The sequence below is a fragment of the Ranitomeya imitator genome, chromosome 10 (genome assembly GCF_032444005.1).
Source record: "Ranitomeya imitator isolate aRanImi1 chromosome 10, aRanImi1.pri, whole genome shotgun sequence".
In the NCBI taxonomy this organism is placed as follows: Eukaryota; Metazoa; Chordata; class Amphibia; order Anura; family Dendrobatidae; genus Ranitomeya; species Ranitomeya imitator.
The window spans coordinates 146682290-146706750 of NC_091291.1; the positions used below are offsets into that span (position 1 = coordinate 146682290).

The 24461-nt window shown below is 54.0% G+C and overlaps 3 protein-coding genes across 8 annotated transcripts in view; 2 read left to right on the forward strand and 1 right to left on the reverse strand.

The window, feature by feature from the left end:
- ARHGAP32 (Rho GTPase activating protein 32) overlaps positions 1-24461 on the reverse strand; it is a 217217-nt gene that overhangs the window by 190932 nt on the left and 1824 nt on the right. The gene's annotated exons all lie outside the window — the stretch shown is intronic.
- On the forward strand, positions 10885-13098 carry LOC138652274 (fibril-forming collagen alpha chain-like). Its single transcript, XM_069743043.1, has one exon. The coding sequence runs from the start codon at positions 10885-10887 to the stop codon at positions 13096-13098; it is 2214 nt and encodes a 737-aa protein (XP_069599144.1).
- Positions 13609-15663, forward strand: LOC138652275 (protein starmaker-like). The gene has a single exon (XM_069743044.1). It carries the CDS (start codon positions 13609-13611, stop codon positions 15661-15663), a length of 2055 nt encoding a protein of 684 aa, XP_069599145.1.

Sequence of the window (24461 nt, forward strand, 5' to 3'; positions counted from 1 at the left end):
TGCTGAAACTGCCCAATCCTGCCAGCAGAGAGTTCTCCGGAGGGAAATAAAAGTATTGATGTTAAGGCAACAGGTAGAAGTTGCAGGTGGAGAAATCGGCAGTGTGAGGGTAAGTGATCCAACGTCTATTGTAATCCCACCAAAAACAGAAATGCTGGTATGGTGTAGAGCAGCCATTGGTACTAAGGGACGAGATTATCAAGCCATAATAGAACCAGTGTACACCGACAGCAGGCCCACTATACTCACAGCACGAGGGATAGTCGAGGTACACCGGGGACGAGTGCCGGTACGACTTTTGAACTGTGGAGAGGAAGGTGTCACTTTGCCAAGGTATGCTACAGTGGCAAAGCTATATACTGTTGACAACAATGCCATCACAACCATTGAGCCCTTAGAACCAACCTGTCAGGTGGAAGGCAATGGCTCAGGTGGAGAAATGGAGGATTGGTGCCAACAGCTACACGTGGGCATAAATTCAACACCTACCCATCAAAAACAAGGGGTGTATAGGCTAGTGATGGAATATGAACAAGTCTTCAGTAAACACCCATTGGACTTCGGACGGATAGAAGGGGTAGAACACACAATCCCCACCGGTGACCATCCCCCAATAAAAGAAAGATATAGACCCATACCGCCCGCTCACTATCAATGTGCAAAAGATATGCTGAGGGAGATGAAACAGGCCGGGGTAATAAGAGACAGCTGTAGCCCCTGGGCGGCCCCTCTGGTGATTGTCAAAAAAAAAGACGGAACCATGAGAATGTGCGTAGACTACCGGCAGATTAATAACATCACCCATAAAGACGCCTACCCCTTGCCTAGGATAGAAGAGTCCTTGACTGCTTTGAAATCTGCTAATTATTTTTCCACCTTAGACTTAACAAGCGGGTATTGGCAAGTCCCTGTGGCTGAGAGAGATAAGGAAAAGACGGCATTCACCACACCAATGGGTCTAAGTGAATTTAATCGCATGCCGTTCGGACTCTGCAACGCATCCTGTACCTTCCAGCGGCTGATGGAATGCTGCCTCGGACACAAGAACTTCGAGACCGTCCTCCTGTACCTAGATGATGTGATCGTCTACTCAAAGACTTACGAACAACACTTAATAGACCTGGCAGAAGTGTTCGAAGCCTTATCCAGGTATGGCATGAAAATCAAGCCATCCAAATGTCACCTTCTCAAGCCAAAGGTACAGTACCTGGGACACATCGTGAGTTCGGAGGGAGTAGCACCGGATCCCGAGAAAATAACCGCCATAAGGGATTGGCCGAGACCTACCAGCGCAAAAGAAGTGAGGCAATTCCTGGGATTGGTGGGTTACTATCGCAGATTTATAAAAGGATTTACCAAGTTGGCAGCACCCTTGCAAGACACCTTGGTAGGGCAGACGAAGAAACCTTCAAACCGAAACCCTCCTTTCCAGTGGAACGACGAAAGGGAAGACTCCTTTGAACAACTAAAGAAGGCACTAACCGGAGAAGAGGTTCTGGCATACCCAGATTACCATCAACCTTTCATCCTCTACACCGATGCCAGTAATGTGGGACTAGGAGCGGTGCTGTCACAAAAGCAAGAAGGTCGGGAGAAAGTCATCGCCTTTGCAAGTAGAAAGCTCCGGCCTACTGAAAGAAATCCAGAAAATTATAGCTCCTTCAAATTGGAACTACTGGCAGTAGTTTGGGCTGTGACTGAACGTTTCAAACACTATCTGGCCGCTGCAGAATTTATTGTCTATACTGACAACAATCCGTTGACCCACCTGGACACAGCCAAATTAGGTGCGTTAGAACAGCGATGGATAGCCCGGTTATCTAATTACAACTTCAAGATCAAGTATCGAGCAGGTCGCAAGAATGGAAATGCTGATGCCCTATCCCGGATGCCACACTTGAGAGATGTAGAAGAAGAAATGGGGGAGCTTGAAGAAATTGAACTACCAGCCTTCCATCATCCCAAGGCAAAACATCATCAGTCAAGTACCTATCAGAAACAACAAGAGGTGAATTTTAATCTGTTAGCACACCATAGATGGGCTGACACCCAAGACAGCAATCCGGCTGTGAAGTTGGTGAAGGAACTGTTAACTGAGCAAAGTGCATATCCCGATGAGGATGCCCCAGAAGAGACACATCAACTCTGGAAAGAGAGAGGAAAAATGTTCCTGTATCAAGGGAAGCTCTGTAGAAGGTACACCAATCCGAAAACACATGAATTGGTTTGGCAGATTATCGTGCCTAAACAAGATGTGAAGATGGTCCTCGAAGCTTACCATAATGGTGCTGGTCACTTCGGTTGGAAAAAGTTAGAAGTACTTCTAAGAGAAAGATTTTATTGGGTCGGGATGAGAAAATCAATCGAACAGTGGTGCAGAAATTGTGGCCCGTGCAACCTCAGAAGAAACGATCAAAAGAACCAAAGAGCACCACTGCAGCCCATAATCACCAAACAACCACTTGAACTTGTAGCCATAGACCACGTGAAGTTAATACCAAGCCGGTCCGGCTATGTCTATGCCTTGACCATCGTGGACCATTATTCACGCTTCTTGGTAGTAGTACCCGTAAAAGATCTGACAGCAAAAACAGCAGCCAAAGCATTCCAAACGTACTTTTGTAGACTCCATGGATATCCGGAACAGGTTCTCACCGACCAAGGTACAGCCTTTGAATCAGAGATCTTCAGAGAATTCTGTAATATGTATGGTTGCAAAAAGATCCGGACGTCGGCCTATCATCCACAAACAAACGGCTTATGCGAGAAGATGAACCATATTGTAATAGACCTACTAAAGACTTTACCTGAGACAGAAAGGAATCAATGGCCAGAGAAATTGCCTGACTTGGTGGATCTGTATAATCATGTCCCGGTGAGCTCCACCAACTGCACCCCAGCTTACCTTATGCGTGCAAGACCCGGCCAATTACCAATCGATCTAGAAATGGGAATTCTGAAACCAGACGCAGAAGTTCAAGACTCCAATTGGGATATCATACGGCAAAAGCAGTATCGCCAAGTGCAAGAGAGTGTGGAAAGAAGCCTTCAGCAAACTAGAGAAAGACAAGAGTGAACTTTCAACCAGAATGCTCTAGCGACCCCATTAAGACCGGGTGACCAAGTGCTCAAGAGAAATCGTCGAACCAATAAACTGGACAATCAGTGGGAAGCCGTACCCTACACAGTTTTACCAACAAGAGTGGATAATCCTAAAATGTGTCTCATTAGCAAAAACGGAGGCTTAACATCTGTACTAGTGTCAAGAGACAATCTTAAATTATGTCCGGAAGCATTGAAAGAGCCAGACGTTGTCCAGCCAGAACCAGAAGTTATTCAACCCATACAGGTTCAACCAGTAAAGGAAAAAGAAGAGGAAGTGTATCACACCTGTATAGGAGACTTTCCCAAAACCCTACTAACATACCATGGTGCAGTAGTGGTTCCCATGGTGGCCTTTTACCCAACACCGAACCCAATACCAGAAGTCCCAAGACAGGAAGAGGCTGACCCCGTACTACAGGAGGTTCCAGGCCAGGAAGAACAGATTCCTGGTCAGAGTAATCCCATTCACGGTGGACTTGCCAACTCCATAGTCGTGGAATTATCTTTAGCAGAGCGGGCAGATACTACATCCGCAGTAGACAGTAGTACACCACATGAAGAGACACCGCTATTACGTAGATCACAGCGTAATACCCAGGGTCAATTACCGGCCAGGTATGCAGATTACCAACTATAAAGCTCATAATGTGAATTGTATATATGTTATGCCGTATATAGTTAAACAGAAAGTGTAGTATAGTCATTGTTATCAGTCTGCAATGTTTAAGCCCAGTACCTACAGAGACTTGTCTGTATGAACTTATTGCATATTCTTGAACTTTTTATCAGCCCGGAGGCACTAAATCAAAGCTCCGGAAAGACTGCTTTTTGAACTTTGCTTTTTGCTCTTTTTGAACTTTCTTTAGACTTTATATTGGCAACTCCGTTGGAAAAATGGAACTAAATTCCTGGACACAAAGTGCAGTGCCTTTCCTAGTACCTTCAAGGATAGGACTGTATTAATGGACGCTATTTGAAGTGACTTTTTACAGAACTCTATTTTTGTTTCTTTGAGTGATTTTTGTAACTTTTCATTTTTAAGACTCTGTACATATTAATTGTTATTTCAAAATGTTATTGTCCCACAGTCCCGGAGTACTGTTCTTAACTAAGGGGGAATGTGGCACCCCTAGGGGTATTTGCCACAAAAATAGTTACTGACAATAAATACAAATACTGAGCTAGCAAAACTGCACTACCACCTCCGGCCAGAAGGGGGAGCTCCAGAGACTCCCCTTGATCCATTCTGGTCTGAGAGAAGAAATGGCAGTTGGGCCAAGGAGCTGAAAGTGAGAGGTCATACAGTTGAATCTCTAACAGCCCTGTGACTGTTACCAGGCCTAAATCACCGGCCTGAGGAGAAGAGGGATAGAGAAAAGGGACATTGTGAGAACCGGGTAGCATTAATCACTACCCAGAACAGGCGCAAAGACGGATACCGGATCCGTGGCTGTATTCATTACATATAATACAGCAACCGGAAAAACGTGAGGCGATATCAGCTTCACTAGGGCCGGACGCAGCAACAGACACAGAGTTCAGCGGTACTCCCGGAGGGGGTAAGCCGATAATAAGACTCGGGTTGCCCGTCGAACCAGGACCCGGAGGGGACAGATTGGGCTGGCAGCCAGTTCACATACAGCAGCAGGGCCACACAGAAATTGCGCACAATAAGAGGCGAAGACCCCGGCAGGGTCAAAGTAACTCAGAGTTCCCATACAGACTCCGGTGACAGGACTGGTTGTAAATCCTTTTATGTTAAAGTAAACTGGTTAAACGTTTCAGTGCCTCAGCCTTTCATTTGGACAATAGCCATCTATCCAGGATCGGGATCGTCACCGCTGGGAGAACCTGCTGCTGATCAAGTAAGTGCCTGTCCCCTCACGATACCCCTTACACTGTGCATTGCCTGAGGCCACAGCACCGGGTCAAGCCACCCGTGACATCCCCCTCAAGAGACAGACTCCATTGGTCCGGTGCTGGGTATCCCGGTCTCCTGGGCGTCACATATCCCTCTGTATATAAGGTGAAACATACGCCCTGTATCCCTCTGTATATAAGGTGAAGCATACGCCCTGTATCCCTCTGTATATAAGGTGAAACATACGCCCTGTATCCCTCTGTATATAAGGTGAAGCATACGCCCTGTATCCCTCTGTATATAAGGTGAAGCATACGCCCTGTATCCGGCTGTATATAAGGTGAAGCATACGCCCTGTATCCCTCTGTATATAAGGTGAAGCATACGCCCTGTATCCCTCTGTATATAAGGTGAAGCATACGCCCTGTATCCCTCTGTATATAAGGTGAAGTATGCGCCCTGTATCCCTCTGTATATAAGGTGAAGCATACGCCCTGTATCCCTCTGTATATAAGATGAAGCATACGCCCTGTATCCGGCTGTATATAAGGTGAAGCATACACCCTGTATCCGGCTGTATATAAGGTGAAACATACGCCCTGTATCCCTCTGTATATAAGGTGAAGCATACGCCCTGTATCCCTCTGTATATAAGGTGAAACATACGCCCTGTATCCGGCTGTATATAAGGTGAAGCATACGCCCTGTATCCCTCTGTATATAAGGTGAAACATATGCCCTGTATCCCTCTGTATATAAGGTGAAGCATACGCCCTGTATCCCTCTGTATATAAGATGAAGCATACGCCCTGTATCCGGCTGTATATAAGGTGAAGCATACGCCCTGTATCCCTCTGTATATAAGGTGAAGTATACGCCCTGTATCCCTCTGTATATAAGGTGAAACATACGCCCTGTATCCCTCTGTATATAAGGTGAAACATACGCCCTGTATCCCTCTGTATATAAGGTGAAACATACGCCCTGTATCCCTCTGTATATAAGGTGAAACATACGCCCTGTATCCCTCTGTATATAAGGTGAAGCATACGCCCTGTATCCCTCTGTATATAAGATGAAGCATACGCCCTGTATCCCTCTGTATATAAGATGAAGCATACGCCCTGTATCCCTCTGTATATAAGGTGAAACATACGCCCTGTATCCCTCTGTATATAAGGTGAAGCATACGCCCTGTATCCGGCTGTATACAAGGTGAAGCATACGCCCTGTATCCCTCTGTATATAAGGTGAAACATACGCACCTGGATCCCTCTGTATATAAGGTGAAGTATACGCCCTGTATCTGGCTGTATATAAGGTGAAGCATACGGCCTGTATCCCTCTGTATATAAGGTGAAGCATACGCCCTGTATCTGGCTGTATATAAGGTGAAGTATACGCCCTGTATCCGGCTGTATATAAAGTGAAGCATACGCCCTGTATCCCTCTGTATATAAGGTGAAGCATACGCCCTGTATCTGGCTGTATATAAGGTGAAGCATACGCCCTGTATCCCGCTATATATAAGGTGAAGTATACGCCCTGTATCCCGCTGTATATAAGGTGAAGCATACGCCCTGTATCCGGCTGTATATAAGGTGAAACATACGCCCTGTATCCCTCTGTATATAAGGTGAAGCATACGCCCTGTATCCCTCTGTATATAAGGTGAAGCATACGCCCTGTATTCCTCTGTATATAAGGTGAAGCATACGCCCTGTATCCCTCTGTATATAAGGTGAAGCATACGCCCTGTATCCCTCTGTATATAAGGTGAAGCATACGCCCTGTATCCCTCTGTATATAAGGTGAAGCATACGCCTTGTATCCTGCTTACAATCTTTGAGATATATCACTCCCATCATCCACAATCTGCAGTTTCTCAAAAATAGGTTTTATAAAAGGTCAAATCCGTTTGTACCTTTTACATGAAAGAAACAAAAGCTTCCCGGGAGCGCCGTCCTAGAAACTCCTGTAAGCAGCTGTGTGAATGCGGATCAGAGGCGGACGGGTAAGAAAGATCCAATTAAGACAGTTCCTGTGGGAGACGCTAAATGAGAGCAGAAATGGCTTCCGGCACTTTCCTATCCACTGACTAATTTAACGCTGAACCTGAAAGACAAAATCCGGGAGTCAGAGGTGACCGAGAGCCTTCACCTATGACAGAGATGAGAACATGCGGAGAAGATCCCAGAGGATCCTAATAGATCCCACAAATTACCCTGTGAGCAGCATATTTGTATTTGTACATTCCCAGTGGAGCATTGCACGGCCTAGAAGTCTCCTTACACCGACCGCCATGTCACTCTCCACAGACCCTTAGACTCCTGTCAGAGGCATCTCATACAGCCCAATCACATCTTCTGCTGTGCACTGATGAGGGGCAGTGCCCCAGAAACATGTCTGTAAATGGAGATTCTGGTTTGGCTTTTATCCTAAGTCATGCGACATGGCTTGTTAAAGGGCCGATATTCAGGTTGCGCTAGAGGTCCAGTCCTCTCCTCCTCCAGGCTCCTCTGTCGGCCTCCTCCTCCTCCAGGCTCCTCTGTCGGCCTCCTCCTCCTCCAGGCTCCTCTGTCGGCCTCCTCCTCCTCCAGGCTCCTCTGTCGGCCTCCTCCTCCTCCAGGCTCCTCTGTCGTCTTCCTCCTCCTCCAGGCTCCTCTGTCGTCTTCGTCCTCCTCCTCCTCCAGGCTCCTCTGTCGTCGTCCTCCTCCTCCAGGCTCCTCTGTCGTCGTCCTCCTCCTCCTCCAGGCTCCTCTGTCGTCGTCGTCCTCCTGCTCCCGGACACGGATCCCGACGCTCCCGGACACGGCGACCGACGCTCCCGGACACGGCGACCGACGCTCCCGGACACGGCGACCGACGCTCCTGGACACGGATCCTGGACACGGATCCCGACGCTCCCGGACACGGATCCCGACGCTCCCGGACACGGATCCCGACGCTCCCGGACACGGATCCCGACGCTCCCGGACACGGATCCCGACGCTCCCGGACACGGCGACCGACGCTCCCGGACACGGATCCCGACGCTCCCGGACACGGATCCCGACGCTCCCGGACACGGCGACCGACGGATCCTCTTTCACGTTCGCACAGTCTGGCTCACTCTTTCTTGCACTAGGACAATGAGGTCTCATTGCTGTGTGTCAGATGTGAAGCTGAAAAGCAAACATGTAAATGAGGGTCCAGGCTGGTAGAAGCGGGGGGCACCACTGTCAATAGCTCATTATCCGGCCAGGGCCCCTCATTCTCAATACCATCATTGTGGCTGGAGACACAGCCGGCGCTCCGCACACTGGGACAACACTACTCCAATGTGAAGCCGGCCATGGAGCGATCCGGGGGGCTTATGAGAATTACGGGGGGTTATTGTCTCTCTCACATTGCTGAACATTTACTAGTTTCCTTCTGAGAGGGATTTCTCAGGCTCTTCACATCTGAAGGCTGGTCAGACTCATTATTATACATCTCTGCGCTGTTGTCACGGGATTGTATAGTAACACAATGCAGAGTGCTGGCTGAGCCTTGTAGTTCGGATGCCCGAGAGCCGCCCTCGTATTATATACTGATGACTCCTGTAATGTAAGAGACTTATTAATTATTCACAGCCGTCATCAATTCCCAGCCCAGGGGTCAGCAGTGTACGTACCCAAACCTCTGCTGGGAAAGGCAGGAGGGACACGCACACGTAGGGCAAGGTCATGTACCAGGGGCTGATGGCCAGGTGCCCACCGCCGACACCCCAAATGCCCACGACCTTCCACTTTAACAAGTCGGATCACAAGCTGCACAATGTTCTCTATCGTACAGGAGCCAATCTTCAATATCGGATAGGAAACTTTCACAAAGTATTATACAGATATTTTGATACGGATTGGCACAGTAAGTATCACAGCTTCATCAGGTCTAACATTATTCAGCTTTCTGTCTGGACAGGATGTAAGATATGGGAAAATGATATCTAACTGATATCAGATGATGGAATTCCCTATCAGATACAGTTTGGCCCAAAATCCTTGCTCCCAAACTCAGCCGCCACCTTTGGCATTCCCCCCCAGGCCAAAAGGGAAGTCAAATACACATCAAACATTGGGACCTCATATCCAGGGAAGGCACTTGTCTTGGACAGTGCAGACCAATGGGTTTTTTTTAATTAGCTCAAACAAAAAGGCCTTTGAAACTCTCCCCGGGGGGCCAAAAGGCATAGGCCCTGTGTCCCCCAGGACCAAGTCCAGCAATTATCACAGGGGAGTGAACTCTTGTGCAGTTACCGGCCCACTGGCTTCCTTTGATGGACTCAGGCTGACATATTGGCACCGCAGATTCCACGCTCAACAGCACAAGGCCCTGAGATATTGAATCTAGAAAATTGGCTACAATAAAAGAATGCAATATCTATGAACCTAGCCGAGCACATACCGGTAATCGGAATCTGCATTTCTTTCCCCACAAGCCCATACCATGCAGCCACATCTAGAACTCTGCGTTATTGAGTTATAAAGCATAGCTACCAGAAATTAAATACGGTAGCTGTATTTGGTCTCCCTGAACAAATAAAATCCAGCAGAACCCAGTAACGCCGCCACCGACCCACTTAGAGCTTTGGGTGGAAAGTTATGGATATCCATAGGGGTTGGCACAGCGTGTGGGAGGGAGCATAATAATAGGCAGCTCCTCATTTTGGACTCAAGTTTCCTACTGGCAGAAGGCCCGTTAGCTGATGCAGTCAGAGAATTACGTAACAAAGATTTGGACCTGTAATTCATCAGCGCCTCCCTGTGGTCACATGCTACATAACACTGTAATTGTAATGTATCTGTATCCTACCCTTGTACTACACTCCAGATTGTAAACTTGTATATGGTTCTAGCATATATATACCTCTATCTTTCTAGTGCGCCTTTCGGCGATTAAATACAAAATTAGTCTTGGGCTGCTCTTTTTTCTCGATTCACGAATCCGCACGCTCGGCTGGATATTATACGCTACCCGGGGTTGGTTTCTGACCCGATACAAGCCTGTTGTCGGATGGGGCTGATATCTAACAAGGAACTGGTGGCAGCATACCGTACTGTGTTAGCGAAGAACTGTGACAGTGACAGCTGGGAGGCTTATATATGTATCCCCAGCCTGGACTGGTGATATATATCCCCCCTCACTGGGAGCACCTCAGTAACTCGTACCTATAAGGGAAGCTTCTCCGGTGACTATTTGCCGTCGGTGCGGTCCCCTGACTGACCTGGGGTAAGTGGTGGCGCCAGAGAGCCGATCCTTGCTGGGTCATTCTCTCCCCTCCCCAGTGAGGTCGACACACCCCATCCCCTGTACGATCCATCACACTGGACCTTTTAAGTATAGTGGCATGTAAAAGTTTGGGCACCCCTGGTCACATTTACTGTTACAGTTAAGCAAGCTGAGGATGAAATGCTGTAACGCTAGGACTTATAGAGATGATTTGATGCCACTGTACACGGTGATGAATACATGACCAGGATGCATCACGTGATGGCCGGGGCGAGCAGCCGCCGGGACATCCGCTAAGATCAATGAGTGAAATGGATCCACGAGAGCAGAAATCAATATCACACATTATCCTGGAACCTCACTGATAAAACACAGGAGATTTCCCCTGATTCCAGGACTCCGTGATGGTAATTACAGGCAATTATCGGGGTCTCCACTGGGGGTTCCCCTCATTAGCAATGAGGATAGAAGGCAGCAGAGCAGATGGAGAGTCCACTCATCAATTCCCAATAAAATGGCAATAGTTAGGAGGAAAAAAAATACCGGGTAGTTCACAAGACCCCCACATAAGACAAGCCACGGGACTGGAGGACGAGCCAGCAAATTTAGGGCAGAGAGACTACCCGCACTGCATGAGGCCTAGCCATATTATGCCCTGCGCATCCCCAATGTCACCCAGAACGTACACGAGCTCGCCCCACAGCAGCCCCAGCGTCACCGACGCCATGCCGCAGAGACAGACCGGGGCCAGGGGGCCGCAGAGACAGACCGGGGCCACAGAGACAGACCGGGGCCACAGAGACAGACCGGGGCCACAGAGACAGACCGGGGCCACAGAGACAGACCGGGGCCACAGAGACAGACCGGGGCCACAGAGACAGACCGGGGCCACAGAGACAGACCGGGGCCACAGAGACAGACCGGGGCCACAGAGACAGACCGGGGCCACAGAGACAGACCGGGGCCACAGAGACAGACCGGGGCCACAGAGACAGACCGGGGCCACAGAGACAGACCGGGGCCACAGAGACAGACCGGGGCCACAGAGACAGACCGGGGCCACAGAGACAGACCGGGGCCACAGAGACAGACCGGGGCCACAGAGACAGACCGGGGCCACAGAGACAGACCGGGGCCACAGAGACAGACCGGGGCCACAGAGACAGACCGGGGCCACAGAGACAGACCGGGGCCACAGAGACAGACCGGGGCCACAGAGACAGACCGGGGCCACAGAGACAGACCGGGGCCACAGAGACAGACCGGGGCCAGGGGGCCGCAGAGACAGACCGGGGCCAGGGGGCCGCAGAGACAGACCGGGGCCACAGAGACAGACCGGGGCCACAGAGACAGACCGGGGCCACAGAGACAGACCGGGGCCACAGAGACAGACCGGGGCCACAGAGACAGACCGGGGCCACAGAGACAGACCGGGGCCACAGAGACAGACCGGGGCCACAGAGACAGACCGGGGCCACAGAGACAGACCGGGGCCACAGAGACAGACCGGGGCCACAGAGACAGACCGGGGCCACAGAGACAGACCGGGGCCACAGAGACAGACCGGGGCCACAGAGACAGACCGGGGCCACAGAGACAGACCGGGGCCACAGAGACAGACCGGGGCCACAGAGACAGACCGGGGCCACAGAGACAGACCGGGGCCACAGAGACAGACCGGGGCCACAGAGACAGACCGGGGCCACAGAGACAGACCGGGGCCACAGAGACAGACCGGGGCCACAGAGACAGACCGGGGCCACAGAGACAGACCGGGGCCACAGAGACAGACCGGGGCCGGGGGGCCGCAGAGACAGACCGGGGCCGGGGGGCCGCAGAGACAGACCGGGGCCGCAGAGACAGACCGGGGCCGGGGGGCCGCAGAGACAGACCGGGGCCGGGGGGCCGCAGAGACAGACCGGGGCCGGGGGGCCGCAGAGACAGACCGGGGCCGGGGGGCCGCAGAGACAGACAGGGGCCGGGGGGCCGCAGAGACAGACAGGGGCCGGGGGGCCGCAGAGACAGACCGGGTCTGGGGGGCCGCAGAGACAGACCGGGGCTGGGGGGCCGCAGAGATAGACCGGGGCTGGGGGGCCGCAGAGACAGACCGGGGCCGGAGACAGACCAGGGCTGGGGGGCCGCAGAGACAGACCGGGGCCACAGAGACAGACCGGGGCTGGGGAGCCGCAGAGACAGACCAGGGCTGGGGGGCCGCAGAGACAGACCGGGGCCACAGAGACAGACCGGGGCTGGGGGGCCGCAGAGATAGACCGGGGCTGGGGGGCCGCAGAGACAGACCGGGGCCGGAGACAGACCAGGGCTGGGGGGCCGCAGAGACAGACCGGGGCCACAGAGACAGACCGGGGCTGGGGGGCCGCAGAGATAGACCGGGGCTGGGGGGCCGCAGAGACAGACCGGGGCCGGAGACAGACCAGGGCTGGGGGGCCGCAGAGACAGACCGGGGCCACAGAGACAGACCGGGGCTGGGGAGCCGCAGAGACAGACCAGGGCTGGGGGGCCGCAGAGACAGACCGGGGCCACAGAGACAGACCGGGGCTGGGGAGCCGCAGAGACAGACCGGGGCTGGGGGGCCGCAGAGACAGACCAGGGCTGGGGGGCCGCAGAGACAGACCGGGGCCGGAGAGACAGACCGGGGCTGGGGGGCCGCAGAGACAGACCGGGGCCGGGGGGCCGCAGAGACAGACCGGGGCCGGAGAGACAGACCGGGGCTGGGGGGCCGCAGAGACAGACCGGGGCTGGGGGGCCGCAGAGACAGACCGGGGCTGGGGGGCGTCCGCCGCTATAGTGGGGGCTTTTCAGCGACTGATCCCACTCGTCTCTCACCGGCACAGTTCACACAGTCACACACAGCGCTGCCATAAACGACGCCATCGTATATCAGAATGTGGGGAGCACTGCCGACTATAAACCTGATCAGCCAAGAGGTTCTGCGGAGGATACGGCAGGGGCTTCTGGGGAATCTTCCCACCAGTCTGAGACACTTCTGACTATTAACAGTCAATGCAAGTAAATGAGCGGTCAACAAACTGCGGCTCCGAGGTGAGAAAGGCGCAGCGGCTCTGCAGCAATTACTACATGATGCTCTGCAAGGAGAAAATATCACATCAGCAAAAGCGGAGGCTGGAGGGCTGCCAGGAAGAAGCCGCCATCCTCCCTCCACGGCCCTGCGGGGGTCCACAAAATATCCCCAGAGGATCAGAAGCTGGAACATCACACACAGCCCCCCGAGCAGAGGATCCATCAGGGCTACCAGCAGCAGCAGACCAGAGCGTCCCCTCCAGGATGGAGGCTGAACCTCAGCAGAGACGCCCTGGACCTGGCACACTGGGGTCACAGATCCGTCCGTGTGATTGCTGTGCAGGGCGGCCATGATGGGGCAGATGTCGCCGCTCCTCCTCCTCGTCCACCATTACCATCACGTCATTAACCTAACCAATCTGTTCACGAAGGAGGAAAAGCATGACGGCGACACTGCCAGGAGGACTAAAGAAAAGCATGACGGCGACACTGCCAGGAGGACTAAAGAAAAGCATGAGGGCGACACTGCCAGGAGGACTAAAGAAAAGCATGACGGCGACACTGCCACTACCAGGAGGACTAAAGAAAAGCATGACGGCGACACTGCCAGGAGGACTAAAGAAAAGCATGAGGGCGACACTGCCAGGAGGACTAAAGAAAAGCATGACGGCGACACTGACACTACCAGGAGGACTAAAGAAAAGCATGACGGCGACACTGCCACTGCCAGGAGGACTAAAGAAAAGCATGACGGCGACACTGCCACTACCAGGAGGACTAAAGAAAAGCATGACGGCGACACTGCCACTGCCAGGAGGACTAAAGAAAAGCATGACGGAGACACTGCCACTACCAGGAGGACTAAAGAAAAGCATGACGGCGACATTGCCACTACCAGGAGGACTAAAGAAAAGCATGACGGAGACACTGCCACTACCAGGAGGACTAAAGAAAAGCATGACGGCGACACTGCCAGGAGGACTAAAGAAAAGCATGACGGAGACACTGCCACTACCAGGAGGACTAAAGAAAAGCATGACGGCGACACTGCCACTACCAGGAGGACTAAAGAAAAGCATGACGGCGACACTGCCACTGCCAGGAGGACTAAAGAAAAGCATGACGGCGACACTGCCACTGCCAGGAGGACTAAAGAAAAGCATGACGGCGACACTGCCACTACCAGGAGGACTAAAGAAAAGCATGACGGCGACACTGACACTGCCAGGAGGACTAAAGAAAAGCATGACGGCGACACTGCCACTGACAGGAGGACTAAAGAAAAGCATGACGGCGACACTGACACTGCTAGGAGGACTAAAGAAAAGCATGACGGCGACACTGACACTGCCAGGAGGACTAAAGAAAAACATGACGGCGACACTGCCACTACCAGGAGGACTAAAGAAAAGCATGACGGCGACACTGCCACTGACAGGAGGACTAAAGAAAAGCATGACGGCGACACTGACACTGCCAAGAGGACTAAAGAAAAGCATGACGGCGACACTGCTAGGAGGACTAAAGAAAAACATGACGGCGACACTGCCACTGACAGGAGGACTAAAGAAAAGCATGACGGCGACACTGACACTGCTAGGAGGACTAAAGAAAAGCATGATAGCGACACTGCCACTGCCAGGAGGACTAAAGAAAAGCGTGAAGGAGACACTGCCACTGCCAGGAGGACTAAAGAAATGCATGACGGCGACACTGGCACTGCCAGGAGGACTAAAGAAAAGCATGATGGCGACACTGCCACTGCCAGGAGGACTAAAGAAAAGCATGACGGCGATACTGCCACTGCCAGGAGGACTAAAGAAAAGCATGACGGAGACACTGCCAGGAGGACTAAAGAAAAGCATGACGGCGACACTGACACTGCCAGGAGGACTAAAGAAAAGCATGACTGCGATACTGCCACTGCCAGGAGGACTAAAGAAAAGCATGGCGGCGACACTGACACTACCAGGAGGACTAAAGAAAAGCATGACAGCAACACTGACACTGCCAGGAGGACTGAAGAAAAGCATGACGGCAACACTGCCATTGCCAGGAGGACTAAAGAAAAGCATGATAGCGACACTGCCACTGCCAGGAGGACTAAAGAAAAGCGTGAAGGAGACACTGCCACTGCCAGGAGGACTAAAGAAATGCATGACGGCGACACTGGCACTGCCAGGAGGACTAAAGAAAAGCATGATGGCGACACTGCCACTGCCAGGAGGACTAAAGAAAAGCATGACGGCGATACTGCCACTGCCAGGAGGACTAAAGAAAAGCATGACGGAGACACTGCCAGGAGGACTAAAGAAAAGCATGACGGCGACACTGACACTGCCAGGAGGACTAAAGAAAAGCATGACTGCGATACTGCCACTGCCAGGAGGACTAAAGAAAAAGCATGACGGCGACACTGCCAGGAGGACTAAAGAAAAGCATTATGGCGACACTGCCACTGCCAGGAGGACTAAAGAAAAGCATGACAGAGACACTGCCACTGCCAGGAGGACTAAAGAAAAGCATGACGGCGACACTGCCAGGAGAACTAAAGAAAAGCATGACGGAGACACTGCCACTGCCAGGAGGACTAAAGAAAAGCATGACGGCGACACTGCCAGGAGGACTAAAGAAAAGCATGACGGAGACACTGCCAGGAGGACTAAAGAAAAGCATGACGGCGACACTGACACTGCCAGGAGGACTAAAGAAAAGCATGACGGCGACACTGCCAGGAGGACTAAAGAAAATCATGACGGAGACACTGCCAGGAGGACTAAAGAAAAGCATGACGGCGACACTGCCACTGCCAGGAGGACTAAAGAAAAGCATGACGGAGACACTGCCAGGAGGACTAAAGAAAAGCATGACAGCGACACTGTCACTGCCAGGAGGACTAAAGAAAAGCATGACAGCGACACTGTCACTGCCAGGAGGATTAAAGAAAAGCATGACGGCGACACTGCCACTGCCAGGAGGACTAAAGAAAAGCATGACGGAGACACTGCCAGGAGGACTAAAGAAAAGCATGAAGGCGACACGGTCACTGCCAGGAGGACTAAAGAAAAGCATGATAGCGACACTGGCACTGCCAGGAGGACTAAAGAAAAGCATGATGGCGACACTGCCACTGCCAGGAGGACTAAAGAAAAGCATGACGGCGACACTGCCAGGAGGACTAAAGAAAAGCATGACAGCAACACAGACACTGCCAGGAGGACTAAAGAAAAGCATGACGGTGACACTGCGACTGCTAGGAGGACTAAAGAAAAGCATGACGGCAACACTGCCAGGAGGACTAAAGAAAAGCATGACAGCAACACGGACACTGCCAGGAGGACTAAAGAAAAGCATGACGGAGACACTGCCAGGAGGACTAAAGAAAAGCATGACGGCGACACTGCCACTGCCAGGAGGACTAAAGAAAAGCATGACGGCGACACTGCCAGGAGGACTAAAGAAAAGCATGACGGAGACACTGCCACTGCCAGGAGGACTAAAGAAAAGCATGACGGTGACACTGCGACTGCTAGGAGGACTAAAGAAAAGCATGACGGCGACACTGCCAGGAGGACTAAAGAAAAGCATGACGGCGACACTGCCACTGCCAGGAGGACTAAAGAAAAGCATGACGGCGACACTGTCACTGCCAGGAGGACTAAAGAAAAGCATGACGGTGACACTGCGACTGCTAGGAGGACTAAAGAAAAGCATGACGGCGACACTGCCAGGAGGACTAAAGAAAAGCATGACAGCAACACGGACACTGCCAGGAGGACTAAAGAAAAGCATGACGGAGACACTGCCAAGAGGACTAAAGAAAAGCATGACGGCGACACTGCCACTGCCAGGAGGACTAAAGAAAAGCATGACGGCGACACTGCCAGGAGGACTAAAGAAAAGCATGACGGCGACACTGACACTGCCAGGAGGACTAAAGAAAAGCATGACGGCGATACTGCCACTGCCAGGAGGACTAAAGAAAAGCATGACGGAGACACTGCCAGGAGGACTAAAGAAAAGCATGACGGCGACACTGTCACTGCCAGGAGGACTAAAGAAAAGCATGATAGCGACACTGCCACTGCCAGGAGGACTAAAGAAAAGCATGACGGCGACATTGCCACTGCCAGGAGGACTAAAGAAAAGCATGACGGAGACACTGCCAGGAGGACTAAAGAAAAGCATGATAGCGACACTGACACTGCCAGTAGGACTAAAGAAAAGCATGACGGAGACACTGCCAGGAGGACTAAAGAAAAGCATGATAGCGACACTGCCACTGCCAGGAGGACTAAAGAAAAGCATGATAGCGGCACTGCCACTGCCAGGAGGACTAAAGAAACACAAGAAGGAGACACTGCCACTGCCAGGAGGACTAAAGAAACACATGACGGAGACACTGCCACTGCCAGGAGGACTAAAGAAACACATGACGGAGACACTGCCACTGCCAGGAGGACTAAAGAAACACATGACGGAGACACTGCCACTGCCAGGAGGACTAAAGAAAAGCATGGCGGCGACACTGCCAGGAGGACTAAAGAAAAGCATGACAGCGACACTGCCAGGAGGACTAAAGAAAAGCATGACAGCGACACTGCCACTACCAGGAGGACTAAAGAAAAGCATGACGGCGACACTGCCAGGAGGACGGAAGAAAAGCATGACGGCGACACTGCCACTACCAGGAGGACTAAAGAAAAGCATGACGGAGACACTGCCACTGCCAGGAGGACTAAAGAAAAGCATGACAGCGACACTGCCACTGCCAGGAGGACTAAAGAAAAGCATGACGGCGACACTGCCAGGAGGACTGAAGAAAAGCATGACGGAGACACTGCCACTGCCAGGAGGACTAAAGAAAAGCATGACGGCGACACTGCCAGGAGGACTGAAGAAAAGCATGACGGAGACACTGCCACTGCCAGGAGGACTAAAGAAAAGCATGACAGCAACACGGACACTGCCAGGAGGACTAAAGAAAAGCATGACGGCGACACTGCCACTGCCAGGAGGACTAAAGAAAAGCATGACGGCGACACTGCCACTGCCAGGAGGACTAAAGAAATACATGGCGCATACACGACCAATGTATAATGTGTCACATACATGACTTCCAGATGTTTGACTGAGGCCTCATCCGCATCATGACACCCCAAGTTGTGTGCAGCTCCAGACCCCTGTACACAGCTGAGAAGAAAGAATCTGGGAGGTGAATGGAAAAAATAATAATAACTTGATTATTCACATTCCTCCCTCGCTCAGCTGAGACAAGTGTGCATGGGGGGCTAGGGGAGACGCAGCAGTGTATGGCCAGCACCAGAAATCCCACACAGGAAGGCTTTGAGGACAGAGAAGGTAAAGAGCCAGATATGATGAGATTGTCTGCAGACGTCCGCCTCAAAAGAAGTGTGACAGACCAGCCGGACCGTCAGCTGCTCTGACTCCATGTCTGTCAGGACCGCAGAGGTGGTCGGCAGCAGAGGACGGAGGGAGCAAAGGTAGAGACCTCCAGCACCAAGAAACCCTGGGGCTGTGATAGGAGGAGGAAGAAAAGGCAGGAGGAAGGGGAGAAAGGAGCGTGGGAACGGCAGGGTCTGAGAGGAGAAGCAGGGTCCGGGAGTATCCGGTCCGGGTCACTCTGCGGAGGAGCGAAGGACACGCCGGCGCTGGGAGAAGCGCTGCCCCTGCGCCCCTTCACTTCCCCGCTCCCCACTGAGAAGCGTTTTCTAATAAATTCTTAATTTTTGGTTTAATTAAAAAATACTGTGTCACCCGCTGAGACCACGATCCTCCGGCTGTGCAGATCTCAGCAGGTATTGCGCAGCAGGTCATCAGTGCCCACCAGTGACAAGCAGGAGCCAGAGGTGCGGGAAATCCCAGCCCACCAGGGCCAGACGCCCACCAGGGCACATCCCAATAGCAGATCAGCCACCCCACTGCCCAGATCTCAGGAGCAGGCAGCGTGCCTAACGCTCTGCGCCCGCCTGCCCCTGCGCCCGCCTGCCCCTGCGCCCGCCGCCTCTGTCCAGAGTGCTGCATTCAGCTGCTGCCATCACGCTTTATTATGGGGTCTCTGAATGCTTTTCAGTGAGAGGAGCCCAGAAGAGAAAGCCGATACGAGGAGGGGGGCGCGACACAATGGGGTCTGCAGAGAAGAAAATGCTGGGAACAGGCAGCAGTGAAAGATTCCCACAAACCGCTCACAAAACAAGAGGAGGCAACCAAAGAAAGCAAGAAGATTCCCAACCGCAGCACGGCAGGACTGGGAGAGCCGCCGAAAGAGGCCGAACCCGCAGCTCTGGATGTGACTAGAGTACAAAACATGATGCCACAAACTGGAGGACACTGAGCAAGGGGTAAGAATGGCGCGGAGCAGAACATCGAGGTCTTGGCACCAGAGCCGGACCCCACATATAACATCCACAGCCTCCATGTATAAGGTCCACGGCCTGCGACATACGGCCCCGCACTAAGGTCACAGCCTCTCCACTACCTGCTGGCGTCTCATCTGTAGGTCCACAGTGTCACAGAGCCCGGGCCCACCACAGAGCACAAACCACGGGGACGGATCAGGAGTTACCTCTGCTCAGAAACAACCACCACAGACCACGCAGCATCGCCAGCTCGTAGATCCATAGTGTCACAGAGCCCGGGGCCACGGGGACATCACAGGACACAAACCACGGGGACGGATCAGGAGTTACCTCTGCTCAGAAACAACCACCACAGACCACGCAGCATCGCCAGCTCGTAGATCCATAGTGTCACAGAGCCTGGGGCCACGGGGACATCACAGGACACAAACCACGGGGACGGATCAGGAGTTACCTCTGCTCAGAAACAACCACCCCAGACCACGCAGCATCGCCGGCTGGTAGCTCCATAGTGTCACAGAGCCCGGGGCCACGGGGACATCACAGGACACAAACCACGGGGACGGATCAGGAGTTACCTCTGCTCAGAAACAACCACCACAGACCACGCAGCATCGCCAGCTCGTAGATCCATAGTGTCACAGAGCCTGGGGCCACGGGGACATCACAGGACACAAACCACGGGGACGGATCAGGAGTTACCTCTGCTCAGAAACAACCACCCCAGACCACGCAGCATCGCCGGCTCGTAGATCCATAGTGTCACAGAGCCCGGGGCCACCACAGAGCACAAACCACGGGGACGGATCAGGAGTTACCTCTGCTCAGAAACAACCACCCCAGACCACGCAGCATCGCCGGCTCGTAGATCCATAGTGTCACAGAGCCTGGGGCCACGGGGACATCACAGGACACAAACCACGGGGACGGATCAGGAGTTACCTCTGCTCAGAAACAACCACCCCAGACCACGCAGCATCGCCGGCTCGTAGATCCATAGTGTCACAGAGCCCGGGGCCACCACAGAGCACAAACCACGGGGACGGATCAGGAGTTACCTCTGCTCAGAAACAACCACCCCAGACCACGCAGCATCGCCGGCTCGTAGATCCATAGTGTCACAGAGCCCGGGGCCACCACAGAGCACAAACCACGGGGACGGATCAGGAGTTACCTCTGCTCAGAAACAACCACCACAGACCACGCAGCATCACCGGCTCGTAGATCCATAGTGTCACAGAGCCCGGGGCCACCACAGAGCACAAACCACGGGGACGGATCAGGAGTTACCTCTGCTCAGAAACAACCACCACAGACCACGCAGCATCGCCGGCTCGTAGATCCATAGTGTCACAGAGCCTGGGGCCACGGGGACATCACAGGACACAAACCACGGGGACGGATCAGGAGTTACCTCTGCTCAGAAACAACCACCACAGACCACTCAGCATCGCCGGCTCGTAGATCCATAGTGTCACAGAGCCCGGGGCCACCACAGGACACAAACCACGGGGACGGATCAGGAGTGACCACTGCTCAGAAACAACCACCACAGACCACGCAGCATCGCCAGCTCATAGATCCATAGTGTCACAGAGCCCGGGCCCACCACAGAGCACAAACCACGGGGACGGATCAGGAGTGACCACTGCTCAGAAACAACCACCACAGACCACGCAGCATCGCCAGCTCATAGATCCATAGTGTCACAGAGCCCGGGCCCACCACAGAGCACAAACCACGGGGACGGATCAGGAGTTACCTCTGCTCAGAAACAACCACCCCAGACCACGCAGCATCGCCGGCTGGTAGCTCCATAGTGTCACAGAGCCTGGGGCCACGGGGACATCACAGGACACAAACCACGGGGACGGATCAGGAGTTACCTCTGCTCAGAAACAACCACCACAGACCACGCAGCATCGCCGGCTCGTAGATCCATAGTGTCACAGAGCCCGGGGCCACCACAGAGCACAAACCACGGGGACGGATCAGGAGTTACCTCTGCTCAGAAACAACCACCCCAGACCACGCAGCATCGCCGGCTCGTAGATCCATAGTGTCACAGAGCCCGGGGCCACCACAGAGCACAAACCACGGGGACGGATCAGGAGTTACCTCTGCTCAGAAACAACCACCACAGACCACGCAGCATCGCCAGCTCGTAGATCCATAGTGTCACAGAGCCCGGGGCCACCACAGAGCACAAACCACGGGGACGGATCAGGAGTTACCTCTGCTCAGAAACAACCACCACAGACCACGCAGCATCACCGGCTCGTAGATCCATAGTGTCACAGAGCCCGGGGCCACCACAGGACACAAACCACGGGGACGGATCAGGAGTGACCACTGCTCAGAAACAACCACCACAGACCACGCAGCATCACCGGCTCGTAGATCCATAGTGTCACAGAGCCCGGGGCCACCACAGAGCACAAACCACGGGGACGGATCAGGAGTTACCTCTGCTCAGAAACAACCACCACAGACCACGCAGCATCACCGGCTCGTAGATCCATAGTGTCACAGAGCCCGGGGCCACCACAGAGCACAAACCACGGGGACGGATCAGGAGTTACCTCTGCTCAGAAACAACCACCACAGACCACGCAGCATCGCCGGCTCGTAGATCCATAGTGTCACAGAGCCCGGGGCCACCACAGGACACAAACCACGGGGACGGATCAGGAGTGACCACTGCTCAGAAACAACCACCACAGACCACGCAGCATCGCCAGCTCATAGATCCATAGTGTCACAGAGCCCGGGCCCACCACAGAGCACAAACCACGGGGACGGATCAGGAGTTACCTCTGCTCAGAAACAACCACCACAGACCACGCAGCATCGCCGGCTCGTAGATCCATAGTGTCACAGAGCCTGGGGACATCACAGGACATAAGCCACGGGGGACGGGTCAGGAGTTACCACTGCTCAGAAACAACCACCACCGTCAGACCACGCAGCATCGCCGGCTCGTAGCTCCACAGTGTCACAGAGCCTGGGGCCACGGGGACATCACAGGACATAAGCCACGGGGGACGGGTCAGGAGTTACCACTGCTCAGAAACAACCACCACAGACCACGTGCCATCGCCGGCTCGTAGATCCATAGTGTCACAGAGCCCTGTCACAGGTGATGCACCTGTAACCAGGAAATCCACGCCTGACACTTCCATATTCTTCCAGCCTCACATTGTACACGCTGCTAGAAAACCAGCTCTGGCAGCAGAGAGGTCCTGCACAGCCACCAAAAGTGTCCCCACACCACGCCTCCACACAGAGCCCCCCACACAGCACCCAAAAGTGTCCCCACACCGCGCCTCCACACAGAGCCCCCCACACAGCACCCAAAAGTGTCCCCACACCGCGCCTCCACACAGAGCCCCCCCACACAGCACCCAAAAGTGTCCCCACACCGCGCCTCCACACAGAGCCCCCCACACCGCACCTCCACACAGCACCCAAAAGTGTCCCCATACCGCGCCTCCACACATAGCCCCCCCACACCGCACCTCCACACAGCACCCAAAAGTGTCCCCATACCGCGCCTCCACACAGCACCCAAAAGTGTCCCCATACCGCGCCTCCACACAGAGCCCCCCCACACCGCACCTCCACACAGCACCCAAAAGTGTCCCCACACCGCGCCTCCACACATAGCCCCCCCACACCGCACCTCCACACAGCACCCAAAAGTGTCCCCACACCACGCCTCCACACAGCACCCAAAAGTGTCCCCACACCGCACCTCCACACAGAGCCCCCCCACACCGCACCTCCACACAGCACCCAAAAGTGTCCCCACACTGCGCCTCCACACAGAGCCCCCCCACACCGCACCTCCACACAGCACCCAAAAGTGTCCCCACACCGCGCCTCCACACATAGCCCCCCCACACCGCACCTCCACACAGCACCCAAAAGTGTCCCCACACCACGCCTCCACACAGCACCCAAAAGTGTCCCCACACCGCACCTCCACACATAGCCCCCCCACACCACGCCTCCACACAGCACCCAAAAGTGTCCCCACACCACGCCTCCACACAGCACCCAAAAGTGTCCCCATACCGCGCCTCCACACAGAGCCCCCCCACACCGCACCTCCACACAGCACCCAAAAGTGTCCCCACACCGCGCCTCCACACAGCACCCAAAAGTGTCCCCACACCGCACCTCCACACAGCACCCAAAAGTGTCCCCACACCGCGCCTCCACACAGAACCCCCCCCACACCGCACCTCCACACAGCACCCAAAAGTGTCCCCACACAGCACCCAAAAGTGTCCCCACACCGCGCCTCCACACAGCACCCAAAAGTGTCCCCACACCGCACCTCCACACAGCACCCAAAAGTGTCCCCACACCGCGCCTCCACACAGAACCCCCCCCACACCGCACCTCCACACAGCACCCAAAAGTGTCCCCACACCGCGCCTCCACACAGCACCCAAAAGTGTCCCCACACCGCGCCTCCACACAGCACCCAAAAGTGTCCCCACACCGCACCTCCACACAGCACCCAAAAGTGTCCCCACACCGCGCCTCCACACAGAACCCCCCCCACACCGCACCTCCACACAGCACCCAAAAGTGTCCCCACACCGCGCCTCCACACAGAGCCCCCCACACCGCACCTCCACACAGCACCCAAAAGTGTCCCCACACAGCACCCAAAAGTGTCCCCACACCGCGCCTCCACACAGAGCCCCCCACACCGCACCTCCACACAGCACCCAAAAGTGTCCCCACACAGCACCCAAAAGTGTCCCCACACCGCACCTCCACACAGAGCCCCCCCACACCGCACCTCCACACAG

What these genes read in the sequence shown, in the direction of transcription:
- LOC138652274 (XM_069743043.1), top strand. Translation starts at nt 10,885, where the DNA reads ATGTCACCCAGAACGTACACGAGCTCGCCCCACAGCAGCCCCAGCGTC.
- LOC138652275 (XM_069743044.1), top strand. Translation starts at nt 13,609, where the DNA reads ATGGGGCAGATGTCGCCGCTCCTCCTCCTCGTCCACCATTACCATCAC.